The 18001-nt window shown below is 43.2% G+C and overlaps 1 protein-coding gene across 2 annotated transcripts in view; it reads left to right on the top strand.

Annotated features, from left to right (window-relative positions):
* The first annotated feature begins 861 nt into the window (after nt 1–861).
* The window catches only part of RFX8 (RFX family member 8, lacking RFX DNA binding domain), a 169325-nt gene continuing 152185 nt past the window's right edge, over nt 862–18001 (top strand). The window contains exon 1 of one of the 2 annotated variants that reach the window (XM_033947736.1): nt 862–991. Coding sequence is in view for 1 of the 2 variants with exons in the window: in XM_033947735.1 (XP_033803626.1) it covers nt 1138–1178 (41 nt within the window). In the remaining variant the exon portion in view is untranslated. Of the gene's footprint in view, nt 992–1052; nt 1179–18001 lie in introns of those variants that run through there. The other variant, XM_033947735.1, reaches the window with a different exon arrangement.

Raw genomic sequence — 18001 nt, 5'->3', positions numbered from 1 at the left:
TTCCCTCCCTTCCTCTCTCCCAAGTACATGACTTCTGTGTCCAAAAACCCATTCCATCCCCACCTCAGCATCTCTTTCCCTCCCTTCCTCTCTCCCAAGTTCATGCCTTGTGTCCAAAACGCACTCCCTCCCCCCTTTTGTGTTCCGCGTTTGCCCATCTTAGCAACTTTCTCAGCAAAACGTAGCTCGAGTCACGGAGGCTTGTCTTCTATTGCTGCCTGTCCTGCCGCGCATACATAGCCGACTGGAAGTCTTCCCCGATGTCAGCGCTGACGTCGGAGGGCAGGCTTTGCTTAAGCCCTCCCTCCGACGTCAGCACTGACATCGGGGAAGACTTCCGATCGGCTATATGTGAGCGGTAGGGCAGGTAGGAGCAGAAGACGAGCCTCGCGGCTCAAGTTATATTTAACCCCATGGGTCCCCCGTCGTCCCCGATCAGCTTTCTCTCCTGTGCATCCCCTTAGGGCGTGCACCCGGGGTGGTCCCCCCCCCTGCCCCACCCCTAGGTACGCTACTGTCTTTAGTAAAAGGCTTACTTATCTTAGCCAATCAAGAATAGGACGTTGTGACAGGGAAGCTCCTGTCACAGTGAAAACTACTGCTAAAACTCCCCAGAATGCAGTACAGGGCTTGTAAAACCCGGCCTGGAGCCAGGACAGCTGGCTCAGCCAAGAGAATGCAAGCAAAGGCAAGTCCCAGCACAGCTGAAGAGCCAGTTAGGGAAGGCTCTGAAAACCACTAATTTCCCCTATCACTCCTTTCCCCAAGTCAGGGAGAAACCTGAGAACAATTTGGAGAGGGGTGGAGTCAGACCCTGGAGTTTGCCTTATAGGCAAAGTCAGTTGGGGTGGAGAAGGAAGGACACAGCTGACTCTGATGAGAGAAGCCAAACCACTCACGGAGGTCCCAGGTCACAGAGGGTGCCTAAGCCCCAGCATGATCGTAGGGCAGGAAGCCAGCTCCTAAGGAAAGGTGGTACAACACTTGGGAGGTACAGTGACTGGCAGCTTAAACCCCAGAGAGAAGGGCTGGGAAATTATCCCCAGGGAAATGTTGCAGGCATTTTGGCAGACCTGCAGAAAGGGGGATGAGATGCACAGCCTGGGAGGAATGAGGAAATGCTAAGCCAGAGTTCCCATGCGGGTGAATGGGAAATGTGCAGTGTCCCGAGTGATAATGTAAGTGAAGAGGACATGGACCTGGGGGTATACAGTATGTGAAAGTCCTCAGCTAATCTCATGAAGAAAGTTCTCCAATTGTTTCTTTGTTTCACCCGGAAGCCAGAGCATTGCTGGCAGAGCTAATTAGGTGAGAAAAGCTTGTCTGAAGATAAAGAAAGCTGGGAGGTGAAAAGGGTTGACACAAGCCGTGCTCAGCTATAAAGCCAGAAGTTGTTGGGGTCCAGAGAGACCAGTAAATCCCAGTGGGGATATGAGCCGATGAAGGCATTGAACTGATGCAATATTTTGAGTTTATAGTATTTTTCTTTTGATAAGGAGGGGCAATCCAGCTCCTCAGTAAAAACCCCTAAGACTCACCTGGCCTGTGATATAGTAGCGTGCAGGATGTACCCAAAGGACTCTAACAAACCAATGTGAATGTTTTCTTTTGTTTTGTTTTCTTTTCTTTTTACTTTGGGACACTAATAAACCTGGTACTGTTTTTCAAGGAATCCGGTATCCGGGTCTTCCTTTCACAATCATATAAAAGGCGTATAGTTGGACCATCTAGGAACATCGGTTCATAGTCATTCGCGTGCCAGACTTCAGCGCGCCGACATTGCAGCGCAGACAATTCGGCGTAAGACCCAAGTGCGCCGCCTAAAAAGTCACTTATGAGGGGGGACCCCCCAGCTTACTTCATACTCTTCGTGCTGCCGTGGGGGGGGGTTGGAACCCTCCATTATAGAATAAACAACTTTTTCCTGATTTTTTAGGAAAAAGTTAAGTTTTCTCTATAATGTGGGGGGTTGCAACACCCCCCCCCCCCCACGGCAGTGTGAAGAGTATGAACTGGGGGGGTTCCCCCCCACACCCCCTGTCGGAGCTCTTTAATAGTAACTTTTTCAGCAGTGCACTCAGGTTTTGCGCCGAATTGTCGGCGCTGCAATGTCGGCGTGCTGAAGTCTCGAGCGCTTTTGTCCCGTCACCAGGAAGATCAGAACCAGAAAGAGGTTCTGCTGTGCTAAAGAGATGTATCAAACAGGAGGGCAGCCCTGTCTAACATTTCAAGTAAATATAAAAATGTTCTTTTCATGCAGTTTTGAAACAGCTTCTCTGCAGAGGTAACATAAGAGATTCCAGAAAACTGAAATGCCTTTATAGATGCAGTACTTTTAAATATTGGGGGGGGGTCAACCTTTTCTTTTTTTTTTTTTTTTTTTTTTACTAAAGCACAAAATAAAATAGGTATTTCTCTGCTGTGAATGAATAAGCAAATTTCCAGGGCTGACTGACCACCATCCCCCTGGAGAATTTCAACCTTCCAGGAAGCAGGCACTTCAGAGAGACTGTAACCCTTAGAAGTACTGTTTGCATAATCAACACTCTACCGTTAATTGCTGCCAAAGACAAACTAGCTTTTTGTTATGCTGCATAGCTATACAGCTCTGTGACCTCATATCTACTTTTAACAAAAAGAAGTCATGTCAGCCCAGTAAACTGCTGAGAGCAAATGGATTGTTCTCCGACGTATGTACACAGCAAAAGATTCTCCATCTATTTTAACAAGGATGTGCTTTGGCCCAGTAAACCAAAGATCCTCATACAACCCGATAGTTTGGGGAAGAAGAAACTATGGGCTAGATTCACTAAACCTTCTGATCCTGTACCGACGATCGATAAACCAGTTTTACTGGTTTTGCGATCGTTCCCCGACCCGATTCACTAAACAGCTTCCCGATCAGTCTCCTATCCAATCTGATCCACCCATGCAAATGAGGAGAAATGGCATGCAAAAGTAGGAAGCGATTGATTCACTCAGCAGAAGAAGAAACACTGATTGGGTTTGCCGATCCGAAAAGAAGCGACTGTAGAAGACCAGTTGCCGACTCCCCTGCCCAGAAATATCAGTATTGAGGTTACAACCCCATATAAAACAACCATTAAAATTAAAAATAAAACTGTAAATAACTTTACATATGCGTAAGAATTCATTCCTGTTTTATAAATTCTGTAAAAAGCGCATTGCGATCCTGTGGTTTTAACCCGCAGGTTTAAAGTGTGTTCTGTTCGATAAATGTCCATAGTCTGGCTATACAAAAATCTAATTCACTGCGTTGGTCACAAATCATTCCTTTTTAAAAATTTCAACTAGTAGGGCCAGCAAAAGTAAATTGCAGCCACCCCTCCCCTTTCTTTTGAGCTCGCTTGTGCTTTGCGGGCAGCGCATTCGAAGCCTGCCAATGATGTGTGGGAATAAACCCCGCCCACTAACCGCGTAGTGCGAAGCGCATGCGTAAATTGCATCAATAACCAACAAGGATACTCTGTGCATGCGTTTCGATCGTTCTTACAGCATGTAGAATCGGTCGCTCAGCAAAAATCGCCCAAGAATCGTCCAACAACGATCCAGTTAGCAAGTTTAGTGAATTGTGCCCTTTAGCCTCCCCTGTCCAGAGAGAGGACACAAACCCAGGAGACAAAACACCTGACTATACCTATACATCTACTTGTCTACATCTATATATTTAGTTTTATAGCCCATCCTCCTCAAGAGCCCAGAACGGTTTACAAAGATACGTACACAGAAGTCATCAGGATCCACAACACATAAGTTACAGAGAATTTAAGACAGGTATCCAGTTGCGTAGTAAGGTCCACCCTGGATGCCGTCTTGGTGAGGGCACAGGCACTTGTTCTCCTCTCTGCCCTCCACCCTCCCCCACCCCGCTCCTTCCCTGCCCCTGCTGCCACATGTGCATGCCACTTCCCTTCCCCCATGCCTCTGTAACGTTCCTGGTGCGAGCAGCAACCCCCAACCTACTGTTGCGCCATTGTCAGCTCTTTTTCTGATGGCACTTCCTGGACCCACGTCTAGGAAGTGATGTCAAAGGAAGAGCCGACACTGGCGCTACAGCACCTTGGGGGTTGCTGCTCACGCCAAGAACATTACCAGAGGTACTGGGGAAGGGAAGCAGCACAAGCATGGCAGAAGGAGACAGGAAAGGAGCATGTGAAGGGGGGCTGGGAAGGGGTGCCACTGCCGAGGGTACCTCTCACCCTTGCTATGCCATGCAGGTATCAATAACACATATGCTAAGGGGGGAACTAAAAACACACATGCTACATAGAATCTATGAATAGTGCCAGCATGGCTGCGGTAGGTAAGAGAACAAATAATGGTTGGCAGGAAGTCTCAGGTGCCTTGTGATACAGGTGCCCCGTGTTTTGGACGGTTAAATTTTGAGACCAGGAGTGTGGTGGCTCGTGAATAGTAGTGTCTTCATTGCCTACCACTAAGGAGAGAACTTATCATTGTCAGGTTATTTTACCACAAGTTGTACTATTTTAATACAAGGTCTAATTGCAAAAACTGGGATCCCATGGTAAATTAACTCATCTTAACTCAACTTCTCCCTTAACAGACCACCACTAGGAAACTTGGGCTTAGTAAATGCCAGGTTAGGCAATAAAAAATTCCTGTTACTCTTGATGTCATCAGTGAATAGCATCATCTAAACATCCTAGGAATAACTAAGACCTGCCTGGATAAAAGCAAAGGAGTATCATTGACCAAACTATGCTCCTCAGGTTTCATCACCCAGTACCAAACATCAATATGGAATGCGCTTCCAGAGGGCGTAATAGGGCAGAGTATGGTACTGGGGTTCAAGAAACGATTGGACAATTTCCTGCTGGAAAAGGGGATAGAGGGGTATAGATAGAGGATTACTGCACATGAGGATGTCCTCCAACAGATAGATAGATTGAAAAGCGACAAATCACCAGGCCCGGACGGAATCCACCCTAGGGTACTAAAAGAACTAAGAAATGAGATAGCGGGAATACTCCAGCGAGTTTGCAACCTATCCTTGAAAACTGGAGAGATCCCGGAGGACTGGAAAATGGCAAATGTTACACCTATCTTTAAAAAGGGGTCAAGAGGAGACCTGGGAAACTACAGGCCGGTAAGTTTGACATCGGTTCCGGGCAAGATGGTAGAAGCACTGATAAAGGACAGCATCTGCGAGCACATCGAAAAAAATGGGCTGATGAAAGCGAGCCAACATGGCTTCTGCAAGGGAAGATCGTGCCAAACAAACTTACTGCACTTCTTTGAGGGGGTGAACAGCCAGTTGGACAAAGGGGAACCCGTAGACATCATTTACCTCGACTTCCAAAAGGCCTTTGACAAGGTACCCCATGAGCGGCTACTTAGGAAGCTGTGGAACCACGGGGTGGAAGGGGACGTACACAGATGGGTCAAACACTAGTTGGCGGGCAGAAGACAGAGGGTTGGAGTGAAGGGTCACTATTTGGGCTGGAGGAAGGTCACGAGCGGAGTTCCGCAGAGGTCTGTACTGGGACCGCTGCTGTTTAATGTAATTATAAATGACCTGGAAACGGGGACGAAATGTGAAGTTATAAAATTTGCGGATGACACTAAACTCTGTAGAAAGGTTAGAACTACGGAAGAGTGTGAAGACCTACAAAGGGACCTAAACAAACTGGAGGAGTGGGCAAATAAATGGCAGATGAATTTCAATGTAGGGAAATGTAAAGTCATGCATATAGGGAGAAAGAACCCGGTGTTCAGCTACCAAATGGGGGGATTAGTATTAGAGGGAAGTAACCTTGAAAGAGATTTGGGTGTACTGGTGGATTCAACAATGAAGTCAACGGCACAATGTGCAGCAACCGCGAAGAAGGCAAACAGAATGTTGGGTATTATTAAGAAGGGTATTACGACCAGAACAAAAGAAGTCATCCTGCCGTTGTATCGGGCAATGGTGCGCCCGCACCTGGAGTACTGTGTTCAGTATTGGTCACCGTACCTTAAGAAGGATATGGCAATACTTGAGAGGGTCCAGAGGAGAGCGACACGAATGATTAAGGGCATGGAAAACCTTTCATACACTGAAAGATTGGAGAGGCTGGGGCTCTTCTCCCTGGAAAAGCGGAGACTCAGAGGAGACATGATAGAGACCTACAAAATCATGAAGGGCATAGAGAAAGTAGAGAGGGATAGATTCTTCAAACTTTCAAAACATATAAGAACAAGAGGGCATTCGGAAAAATTGGAAGGGGATAGATTCAAAACAAATGCTAGGAAGTTTTTCTTTACCCAGCGTGTGGTGGACACCTGGAATGCACTTCCAGAGGACGTTATAGGACAGAGTACGATACTGGATTTCAAGAAAGGATTGGACGATTTCCTGCTGGAAAAAGGGATAGAGGGGTATAGATAGGGAGCTACTGCGCAGGTCCTGGACCTGTTGGGCCGCCGCGTAAGCGGACTGCTGGGCATGATGGACCTCGGGTCTGACCCAGTGGAGGCATTGCTTATGTTCTTATGTTCTTATGCACAGGTCCTGGACCTGTTGGGCCGCTGCAAGAGCAGACTGCTGGGCACGATGGACTTCAGGTCTGACCCAGCAGAGGCATTGCTTATGTTCTTACGTTCAATAAAATCCAGGGAAGTGAGGTGCAAATAGCAGTTCTGATCCAAGATGCAATCAAATTGTGCAGAGTCACCAAACTCAACCTGCCTCCCGCTGCTGCACCTTTTCAAAACACCCCTCCGCCTCTCAGTACCGCCACCGCACCTTTTCAAACCCCCCCAGCACTGCTGCCGCACCTTTTCAAACCCCCCCTCTTAGCACCGCCGCCCCTTTACAACCCCCCCAGCACTGCTGTCACCCCTTTTCAAACCCTCCCCCCCAGCACCACCACCATCATAGTCATCGTTGGTACCTTTTTTAAACAGCCTGATGGTCCAGCAGTATCCCTCCCTTGCTAGATGGCTCTCGTACTCAGGTCAGGAGCGCAGATGTGAGGAGCAAGCATTACGCGCTCCCGCTTGGGCCCACCACTGCTTTCTGAATGATGGCATCATTTCTCACAGGACTCATGAGAACTGATGCCAGCCATTCGGAATGCAAAGGCGGGCACAAGCGGGAGCGCATAACACTTGCTCCTCACATCTGCACTCCTGGCCTGAGTACGAGAGCCATCTAGTGAGGACTGGAGGGATTTTAAAAGATACAGGGTATTTTTTTTTTTTTTTTTTAATGCCCCTGATAGTTGGTTGGTTTTTGATTTTTTTTTCTATGCTGGGGCACTTTGGGGGATCATGCACACTATCTAGCTTTTTCATTCTTTGTGTATCTCTTATTTGTATATTTTATCTGATTTAATTTCTTGGATTCTTTGACAGCCACACAATGGAGGGTGGGGAGGGTGGGTTTGGGGGGACTTGGATTCTAGAGTTTGGGCCTGTTCTTTTGTCTGTCTGAAAGGTGGGTTGGTACTTGGGGATGGGTTTTTCTAAGTTAATGAAAACTTGTATTAGGCACTATTTGAACTTGCTGCTGCATACTTTACATTATCACTTGTGTGTGTTCTGTATTTGCATAATAATAATAATAATTTTATTTCTTATATACCGCCAAAGCCATGGTAGTTTGAGGCGGTTTACAACAAAGAAGGGCTGGACAATCAGCGAATAAAGGTACAATCGGCGAAAATAGACACAATTTAAATGGGTAAGCAGGATACAGGTTCAAAGTGTAGGTACAGTCAGTGAAGAAAGGTACAATTTGTAAAGGTAGGCAGGATACAGGTTCAGTATATAGGGGCCATATGTAAAGGGGAACAAGAAACAAGGGCTTAAGAGATCCTGGGAAACAAGAGGTCGGGTAGGAAGGTCTTAGGTTACAAATCGGTTAAATAGGTTAGTTTTTAATAGTTTTCTGAAGTTTAAGTAGGATGAGGAGCGTGAGATAATATTGCCCAGCCAATCATTTAGTTGACCTGCTTGGAAGGTCAATGTTCTATTCAGGAATCTTTTGTAACGGCAGGCCTTTAGAGTTGGATGACTAAACAGATGAGTTTTGCATGTAGGTCTGGATGGACAATCAAAGATAAAATGGGGAACCAAGTATAAGGGGGCAGAACCAAGGATGGTTTTGAAGCAGAGACAGGCAAACTTGAACTGCACTCTTGCTTCCAAGGGTAGCCAGTGGAGTCTTTGGTAGTAGGGAGTTATGTGTTCCCATTTTTTATAGGCCAAAGATCAGTCGGATTGCTGAGTTTTGGATGATTCGGAGTTTTTGAAAGGTTTTTTTTGAAAGAACCCAGATAGATGATGTTACAGTAGCCTAGCAAGTTTAGAATGGAGGATTGTACCAGTAGGCGGAATGAGGTTGCATCGAAGTACTTTCTGATGGTTCTTAGTTTCCATAAGATGGAGAAGCAAGGGGAAAATTTAAGGTACTGGGGGTACTGGAGGGGTACATGGGGGGTATGGGACCTGTCGGCCTGCCTGTCACTAGGCTACTAGGCCTGCCTGCCTGCTACTAGGCCTGCCTGCCCTATGCCCTATCCCGGCCTATAACTAGACCACCAGAGGGGGAAAAGGGTACAGAGCCTGGCAGTGAGGGGGGACAAGGTGCAGAGCCTGGCAAGGAGTGTGGGGTTGGGTGCAGAACCTGGCAGGGAGAATTTGGTTCAGAATGTTTTTTTCTTGTTTTCCTCCTCTAAATATAGGGTGCGTCTTATGGTCAGGTGCGTCTTATGGAGTGAAAAATACGGTATTTGGAGGTGATTGCAGCAGAGGAATAGTATTTCAGTGAGCAGACATCAGAATATTTTTTGGAAGGGTTACAGAAACTTCAGACACGATGTGCCAAGTGCGTTGAACTTAGGGTTGAATATGTAGAATAACTTGTAAGTTTCATGGCTCCACATCATTGCCTTCTTGGTTGGGCTGAGAACTTTTCAACACCCCCAAGTATTTACAATCAAAACAGGAATCATAAAACTTTCAGTACACAAGACTTCCCTGTGGTTGTTTTTCTGAACAAAATAAAGCATAAGGTTTACAAAATATTCTGGTCAGGAAATTCCCCATATTAAGGGAGACAGGAAAATCCTGTATGTAGGAAATATTTGAAAACATGTTCTTACAATGGGCCATATCCTTAAGATATTTACTTTGTGGTAACTTAGCAGCAGTGCTGATAGTGAACACAAGATGCTGAGTGACTTGGTGTTTTGATCTCTTGGTCAAACCTTTCTGTGGTGAAGTTTATATTATGAATGGATAACTTGAGACAAAAGTTGGAGGTTGCTTCTAGAAGCTTTTGTACTTAGTGTTTCTCTCATTTATAGAAAATTTGGAAGATTTATTTAAAAAATAAAACTGCTATGGGATATGGAAATTAGAAAGGCATTAGGTTTTATTTATGTTTAACTCAAGGGAGGTTGACACCTGGAATTGCCTTTCCCTACCGCTTGAGCACCTGCCCCCTGCCCTCTGCCTCCCTGCGTCAGAAGATAGCTGAGGCTGGCGTGAGCAGCAGGTGGAAGATACTGCTCATGCCGTCAAATATTTGAAGAACTACACAGGGGTGGAAAGGAGAAGAGGCGCTGGCGCCCCCGTGAAGATGTTGTGCGGGGTGGCCACCCCTCCCCCCCTTTACTATGCCATTGACTCAAGCCTTTTTATTGGTAGCAACAGGCGATTTACATTCAAGCACAGCAGATACAAATGTCCCCAGAGGGCTTCCACTCTAAATTTCAGCACCTGTGTAGTTTTGATGATCCAGGGGTAGAGCCAGAGGCGGAGTGGGTGGAAGGCTCATCGGAGTGAGGCTGGACTGGGGCACACGCCTTAAATCTCCCTCTTGAAAATAGGGCCCCTTTCAATGAGAATTTTAAAGACTATCATGGGCCCAGTTGATTCCTGAATATATCTATTTCAGGATGAGAACCAGGTTTCCAATTTGTCTGCACTGGAAAGGGGAAGGGACCTAGCTATATCATGCAAATTTTTGTAGCATGTGTGAGGGACTCACTAAAAAGATGGTCTTGTCTCCTTGAGTTTATAAGGAACCAAGTATTAATCTTACAAAATGCTGGAGTTTGCTTTATCAGGTTGTAGTGAAACCTTAATCAGAGACAGTGCTTTATCTTTTATCTTTCTTTTTATTGGAAGCTTCTATACAGCTACTAATGACTGGGGAGTTAATTCAGAGACATCTGTAATGGATTTTAAAATACAGATTCAAATGGGTTCCACTGTAATTGTTGCCAATCTCCTACCTGTTTGCATTTGCATTATTACACTATCACAAATATGTACTACGTTTACACAAAAACATTCTAACTATGCTATATTTACACCCTCCTAAATAGGTTAACCATTCCAACTAAATAAACTAATTAAATGTATCCTAAGTTGCTCTAGCAATGTGTACCATATTTGCTCTATTTACATTCCTCCTAGATCAGTGGTCTCAAACCTTTTGTAGGGCCACATTTTGGATTTGTAGGTACTTGGAGGGCCTCAGAAAAAATAGTTAATGTCTTATTAAAGAAATGACAATTTTGCATGAGATAAAACTTTATAGTTTATAAATCTTTCCTTTTGGCTAAGTCTTAATAATAATAATGTAATTTATAGCTACAGAGACATGATCAAGAAACTGTTTTATTTTACTTTTGTGATTATGATAAACATACCGAGGGTCTCAAAATAGTATCTGGTGGGCCGCATGTGGTTCCCGGGCCGCAAGTTTGAGACCACTGTCCTAGATAATTCTAGTTGCTCTCATCCTAACTTATTTTAGAACCGTTACTATATTCCTCATATCATAAACATTTCTGGAAAGATCTACTATGGGCATTCAAGTCATGACCTGTTCTTCTATCGTGTTCCTAGTGGGAGGATGGGTGCTTGCTATTTTCCTCTAGTAGCTTTCTCCCTGTCAACTCCCAGTTTCAGTTGAAGTAGTCTGAGAAAAAGATAGTCTTTATCTCTTTCTTGAATTTTCCGTCACTATAATTAACTGCCCAACTATGCTCAAGTTGGTGAGAGATGCTGCTGACTGAAGCAAGCAAATCTTCAGAATATCTTGATTATTCAGATTATTAGGGGGCATTTCCAAAACATTAAAATGTTCAAAGAGTTTGCATAAATCAATACTTGGACATCCTAGTCACCAGCAAGTCCAAGTGCTGATTTTTGAAACCATTTTTCTGGATATCTTCTGAGTTGTTCAACCCGCTGTGCATCCAGAACAATAGGAGGTGTATTATGGGTCAGCTTTGGGTGAAAGTCTTGCAGTAATAATCAAACCTTTTCCAAGACATCCTAGATGGAACCTAGTTGTTGTGAGCTAGACCTGTTTTAAAAGCATCTAAGTGGCAATAAATGTACCCAAACTGACCAAATGACCACTGGAGGGATTGTTAGGACCTCCCACACTCCCCCAGTGGTCACTGATCCCCTCTCACCCCCCAAAACTCTGAATGAAAGAGTACATACCTGTCTCTAGAACAGCAGTACCTGGTATGAGAAAGCCTAGTGTCTTTAGAAGCCTGGTGAGTGGATTAGTGCAGAATGATACATTTGGTCAGTAGATATCCAAGGGAACCATATGTGCTGGGAGGTGAGAGGCTGATAAGCACAGACGGAAAGAAGGACCTTGGGGTGATTGTGTCTGAGGATTTAAAGGCATCTAAACAGTGTGATAAGGTGGTGGCTATAGCCAGAAGGATGCTAGGCTGTATAATAATAATAATAATAATTTTATTTCTTATATACCGCTGTACCGTGAGGTTCTAAGCGGTTTACAGTAGAAACAGAAGAAATGCAATAAGTAAGATTAATTAAGATGAAGAGAAAGTACTTAGAGTTCCCTGACAGTCCCAAAGGCTCACATTCTTGCTAAAGTACTTGAGAAAAATAAATTAGTTAGGTTATAAACATAGAGTAGAAGAAGGTAGGAAAACAGTTCATAGGAAAATTAATTTCGAATACATTATACATTATATATTGTTCAAGGCGGAATACAAATTATAGGAATTACCAAAAGAATTGCGTAATAAAGATTATCTAGATAAATTACATAACAGTGATTCGTGTACATTATATGGTGTGGTAGAGGATTCAATTATGAGAATTACATATCAAGGGAATCAAGTGATAAAAGAATATAGTGGAGATTATCAGTATATACAGTTTACAGATTGGAAGTTACCTAATAATGACGTAAGAAATTTATTGGATAGTGTGGAAAATGTTTATATAGGAATCATAGTATGTATGATAGGAAAGGTTTTAAGAGTTGAATTAATGTGTTATTTTATCGAGGGAGAGCTTGTGCATAAAGGGAGGATATTAGTTGGTAATGACGTGTTTTCTGAATAGAAATGTTTTGATTTCTTTTCGAAACACTTTGATGTCTATTGTATTGATCATTAGTTTGGTGATTGTGGGGTCAATTTTTGCTGCCTGTGTCGCTAGAAGGCTGTCGTATAGTTTCTTAAGACGGGTTCCATTATTAGGTGGGAAGATGAATAGGTTTTGAGTTCTTCTTGATCTGGATGAGCGGTAGCGGTTTAGGCGGTTGTTTAGGTAACAGGGGGCAGTTCCATGGGTTATCTTAAACAGCAGACAATAGAACTTGAATTGAGTTCTTGCTTTTATCGGAAGCCAGTGAGAATCTATATAGGCGGGAGTGATGTGGTCAAATTTGCTGAGACAGTAGATGAGTCTGATGGCAGTGTTCTGAACTGTCTGTAGTTGTTTTATCATATTGTTAGGACATGTTAGGTAGAGGCTGTTGCAGTAATCCAAGTTACTGAGTGTGAGGGATTGTACAATGATCTTGTAGTGTTCTTTGGTAAAGAAATTTCTTATTTTTCTTAGGTTTCGCATGGTGAAGAATGCCTTCTGTATGACTTTGTGTATCTGTGTCTGCATAGTGCAGCGTCTATCTAATTGTATTCCTAGAATTTTTAGAGTGCTCTGTATGGGATATTTGATTTTATTTACTTCCAGTTCTGTTATAGATTGCTTTTGTTCCTTCTCTAGTAGTAGGAATTTGGTTTTCTCTGCATTCAGTTTCAATTTATGGTTCTTCATCCATTTTTCTACAGTTTCCAGTGTTGTTATCAGGTGTTCATTAGAGCTGGGGTCTTGTATGTCAAATGGGAGAATGATGGTTATGTCATCTGCGTAACTGAAAGATGTTATATTTAGGGCGTCTAGGGCAGTGCCTAAGGAAGCTATGAAGAGGTTGAATAGTATGGGCGATAGAGGGGATCCTTGTGGTACTCCGCAGGGGTTTGTCCAGGGTTCAGATAAAATGTCTTTTGACTTAACTCTATATGATCTTGTTTGAAGGAAGCCTTGGAACCAGTTGTGAACTTTACCAGTTATTCCTATGGCATCTAGTGTCTGAAGAAGTATTAGATGATCTACTAAGTCAAATGCTGCTGAAAGGTCGAGTTGGATGATTAGTAACTTGTTTCCTTTGCTGAGGTGCTGTCGGGCTATATCAAGTAAAGATACCAGTAATGTTTCTGTGCTGTGATTGGCTCTGAAACCAGATTGAGTTGGATGTAGAATGTTGTATAGAAAGAGGAATAACCAGCAGAAGAAGGGAGGTGCTGATGCCCCTATATAGATCATTGCTGAGGCCAGACTTGGAGTATTGTGTTCAGTTTTGGAGGCCGTACCTGGTGAAGGATATAAAAAGACTTGAAGTGGTTCAAAGGAAGGCGACGAAAATGGTAAGGGATTTGAACCAAAAGAAGTATGAGAAGAGACTGGAAGGCCTAAATATGTATACTCCAGAGGAGAGGAGGGACAGGGGAGATATGATACAGATGTTTAAATACTTGAAAGGTATTAATATAGAACCAAATATTTTCCAGAGATGAGAAAATGGAAAAACTAGAGGGCATAATTTGAGGCTGCAGGGAGGAAGACGCAGGAGCAATGTTAGGAAATTATTTTTCACGGAGAGGGTGGTAGATGCCTGGAATGCCCTCCCAAGGGAAATGGTGGAGAAGAAAACTAATGGAATTTAAAAAAAAGCATGGAACAAACATAGAGGATCTCTAATTAGAAAACTAAAGATGTAAATTAAAGAACTAAGGCCGGTACTGGACAGACTTGCACGGTTGGTATGTGTCCCATTTGTAGTGATTTGGTTTAGGATGGGCTAGGGAGAGCATCAATGGGAATTCCACTAACATGGAACATGAGGATGTTACTGGCCAGACTTTATGGTAGATAGCCTGCAAAAAGGATGGTTGGATAGGCTGGAGTGAGCTTGGATGGCAACTTCATCATTTGGAACCTAGGATAATACCAGTTGGACTTTACAGTCTATGAACCAGAAATACCAAAGAAGAGACAAGTTAATTTAATCATGTATTTTTAATGGGTATAACTAATGGGCAGACTGGATGGAGCGTTAAGGTCTTTAACTGCCATCATTTACTATATTACTATATTTAACAAAACCTGGTAGATTCAGCTATTGGTAGTACACAGATAACACAATCTATCATAGGTCCTTTTTGTCATTACTAAGTATGTTTTATACACTGCTCATCTAACACAGATTTTTTCAATAAAAATATTTTTATACTCTTACAGTTTTTTTACTTTTATTTTCCCTGTTTCATCCAGGTACTACATATCTTTTGTCTTTTTATATTTTTAATATCTTTATTCATTTTGAAGCCATAATAAGCGCAACATATACAATCATATTACACTACAAAAGCACTTAAATTCAATCAAAATTGTAACCTATGACACATAGATATATTTCACTCCCCCCCATACTCATATTCAAAAATTGCATAACGTGTTGTCATATTTGATTAGGTTTTATGATGTGCCCTGCCTGCTGTCACTAGTGACCCATCCAAGACTAGCTGTATACCACCAGTGCCACCCAGTGAACAGAGTGGGAATCACCTATTTACTAAATGCTTTCCTGCTAAGCACTTTGTAATTTGGTCTGGCATTTGGAGCAGCCACTTAACCTCCCATTCTCTACAACAGGGGTGCCCACACTTTTTGGGCTTGCAAGATACTTTTAAAATGACTAAGTCAAAATGATCTAACAACAATAAAATTTAAAAAAAAAACACAAAGCACACTGTACGCAGAGAAAATGTTAATTATCATTTATATTCCGGGGTTTTTTCAAAGACGACTCTATGCACTGTCACCTCAGTAACAACCATACAAAGATAGACAAATATACCCCTCTCCCTTTTTACTAAACCGCGATAGCAGTTTTTAGCACAGGGAGCTGCGCTGAATGCCCCGCGCTGCTCTCGACGCTCATAGGCTTCCTGCGCTAAAAAACGCTATTGCGGTTTAGTAAAAGGGGGCCATAGTGCAAAATATAGACAGCAGATATAAATTCTCAAAAAGGACACATTTTGATCACTAAATTGAAAATAAAATCATTTTTCCTACCTTTGTTGTCTGGTGATTTCATGAGTCTCTGGTTGCACTTTCTTCTTCTGACTGTGCATCCAATATTTCTTCCCTTCTTTCAGCCTCCTATATGCTTCCTCTCCTCCAGACCTCATTCTCTCCCCCAACTTTTTCTTCTTCTCTCCCTGCCCTTTTTCTCCCTGCCTCCCTTTCTTCTCTCTTCATGCCCCCTTTCTTTCTTTCTGTTTCCCTTCATTCCTTCTGTCTCCCTGCCTGCCCCCTTTCTTTCTTTCTCCCTGCCATCCCCCAAGCCACTGCCACCGCCATCGTGGAACAGGCCCCCAAGTCACCGTCGCCCCAAGCTCTCCCTGCAGAAGCATCGGGCCGACCAGCATTCCTCTCCCTGACGTCAATTCTGCCGTCGGAGAGGAAGTTCCGGGCCAGCCACACAGCGATTGTCTGGCCCGTAATTTCCTCTCTGATGGCAAAATTGACATCAGGGAGAGAAAGGCTGATCAGCCCAGTAGATTGCAAAGGCAATGCGAGTCTATCACGGAGCCCGGGATATTGCTTTCGTGATCTACCGGTCGATTGTGATCAACGTATAGGGCACCCCTGCTCTACAACATCTATGTATTGTGTAACCACTTTGGATGCAACTTGCCTCTTGGCATAGGACAGTGCAGAAAAACACTATCCTATTTTCTCTGTTGTAGCTTACCTCTGTAATAAGGTAAAGCCTGTCTTGTAATTGCTGGCTGGGGATAAGGAAGTTGATTAACAGTCGCTGCTCCTAGACCCTCCCCCTTTTTCCTGTTCCTTTCCTGCTACTAATGCTTCATTCCTGTGACTTGAGGGACTTCTAGCTTTCCCTAAAAGCAATAAAGTCCCTAAAAGCAATACAGTCCTAAAAGCAATACATTCGGAGGCTGAAACACGGTCCGTGTCGGGTCACATCATTTACAACCAGGCCTTTCAATCATTTGGACTTTGTTGTGTGAATTTTGAAGTGAATTTATGTGTATTATTATTGTGAATTGATTTATACAAATAAAGATTGTCTACCCCAAGGTTGATGTGGTCTATCTCACTTGTTCTTCTGTTGCTTGTCTCACTTGTTCTTCTGTTGCTTGACTTTACGTGGGGTTTCTGTTCCCTATTTTTTTGTTCTGTAAGAGCTCATTAACCCATTAATTTATGCATGCATCTCAACAGCGTCTTAATTTGGGCACCACATATAGAATCCAGAAGATATCTATAAATTCAAGGGGACATTCATAAGGGGAGGTGTATAGGCAGTTCGCACATTTACACACATAGATTATAGACTTGGCACTAAGTAAGCCCTTTTTGGAGCCTCAATATTTCATAACATACAGTCCAGAATTAGATAAAGTGAATTCTATGTTAAGTACCAATGGGATGTCAGACTACCCTCTGAGCCACTTAGCTCAATAGGGTTTAATTACTCATTCTTCCTGCAGGGCACAACTTCTCTAAATCCTCATTTGAGAGGCGTAGTCAGTAGAAGGAATAAGGTGTTGATGCCCCTATACAGGTCATTGGTAAGGCCCCACTTGGAGTATTGTGTTCAATTTTGGAGACCGTATCTGGCGAAGGACATAAGAAGACTTGAGGCGGTCCAGAGGAGGGCGACGAAAATGATAGGAGGCTTGTGCCAGAAGACGTATGAGGAGAGACTGGAAGCCCTGAATATGTATACCCTAGAGGAAAGGAGAGACAGGGGAGATATGATTCAGACGTTCAAATACTTGAAGGGTATTAACATAGAACAAAATCTTTTTCAGAGAAAGGAAAATGGTAAAACCAGAGGACATAATTTGAGGTTCAGGGGTGGTAGATTCAAAGGCAATGTTAGGAAATTCTACTTTACGGAGAGGGTGGTGGATGCCTGGAATGCGCTCCCGAGAGAGGTGGTGGAGAGTAAAACTGTGACTGAGTTCAAAGAAGCATGGGATGAACACAAAGGATCTAGAATCAGAAAATAAGATTAAATATTGAACTAAGGCCAGTACTGGGCAGACTTGCATGGTCTGTGTCTGTATATGGCCATTTGGTAGAGGATGGGCTGGGGAGGGCTTCAATGGCTGGGAGGGTGTAGATGGGCTGGAGTAAGTCTTAACAGAGATTTCAGCAGTTGGAACCCAAGCACAGTACTGGGTAAAGCTAAGAAGAAAAAATTAAAAAATTTAAATTGAGTCAGGTTGGGCAGACTGGATGGACCATTCGGGTCTTTATCTGCCGTCATCTACTATGTTACTATGATATAACATCTTGTCAGAGGTACTTCAATTGATTCAATAAGTTAAATTTCATAAATAAGTTGGATTTCATAAATAAATTCAATATATAGGTCAATTTCTTAAATTTCATAAGTGACTTCAGTATGTAAATTCATGATTTAATCTCATAACTTAGCTTTTCAGCTAACACGTTTCGCTTTCTTTATCAAAGCATGGGAAAACATTTTTTCTCACTCATATAGCCACCTAACAAGGAGTCTAATATGAGGTGCCAATTTATTGAATTGACATCTTTACCCCCTCTTCTACTAAACAGTGCTAAC

The sequence above is a fragment of the Geotrypetes seraphini genome, chromosome 6 (assembly GCF_902459505.1).
Source record: "Geotrypetes seraphini chromosome 6, aGeoSer1.1, whole genome shotgun sequence".
Classification (NCBI taxonomy): domain Eukaryota; kingdom Metazoa; phylum Chordata; class Amphibia; order Gymnophiona; family Dermophiidae; genus Geotrypetes; species Geotrypetes seraphini.
The sequence above is the reverse complement of the archived record's forward strand: the minus strand, read 5'-3'. Positions and strand labels throughout refer to the sequence as shown.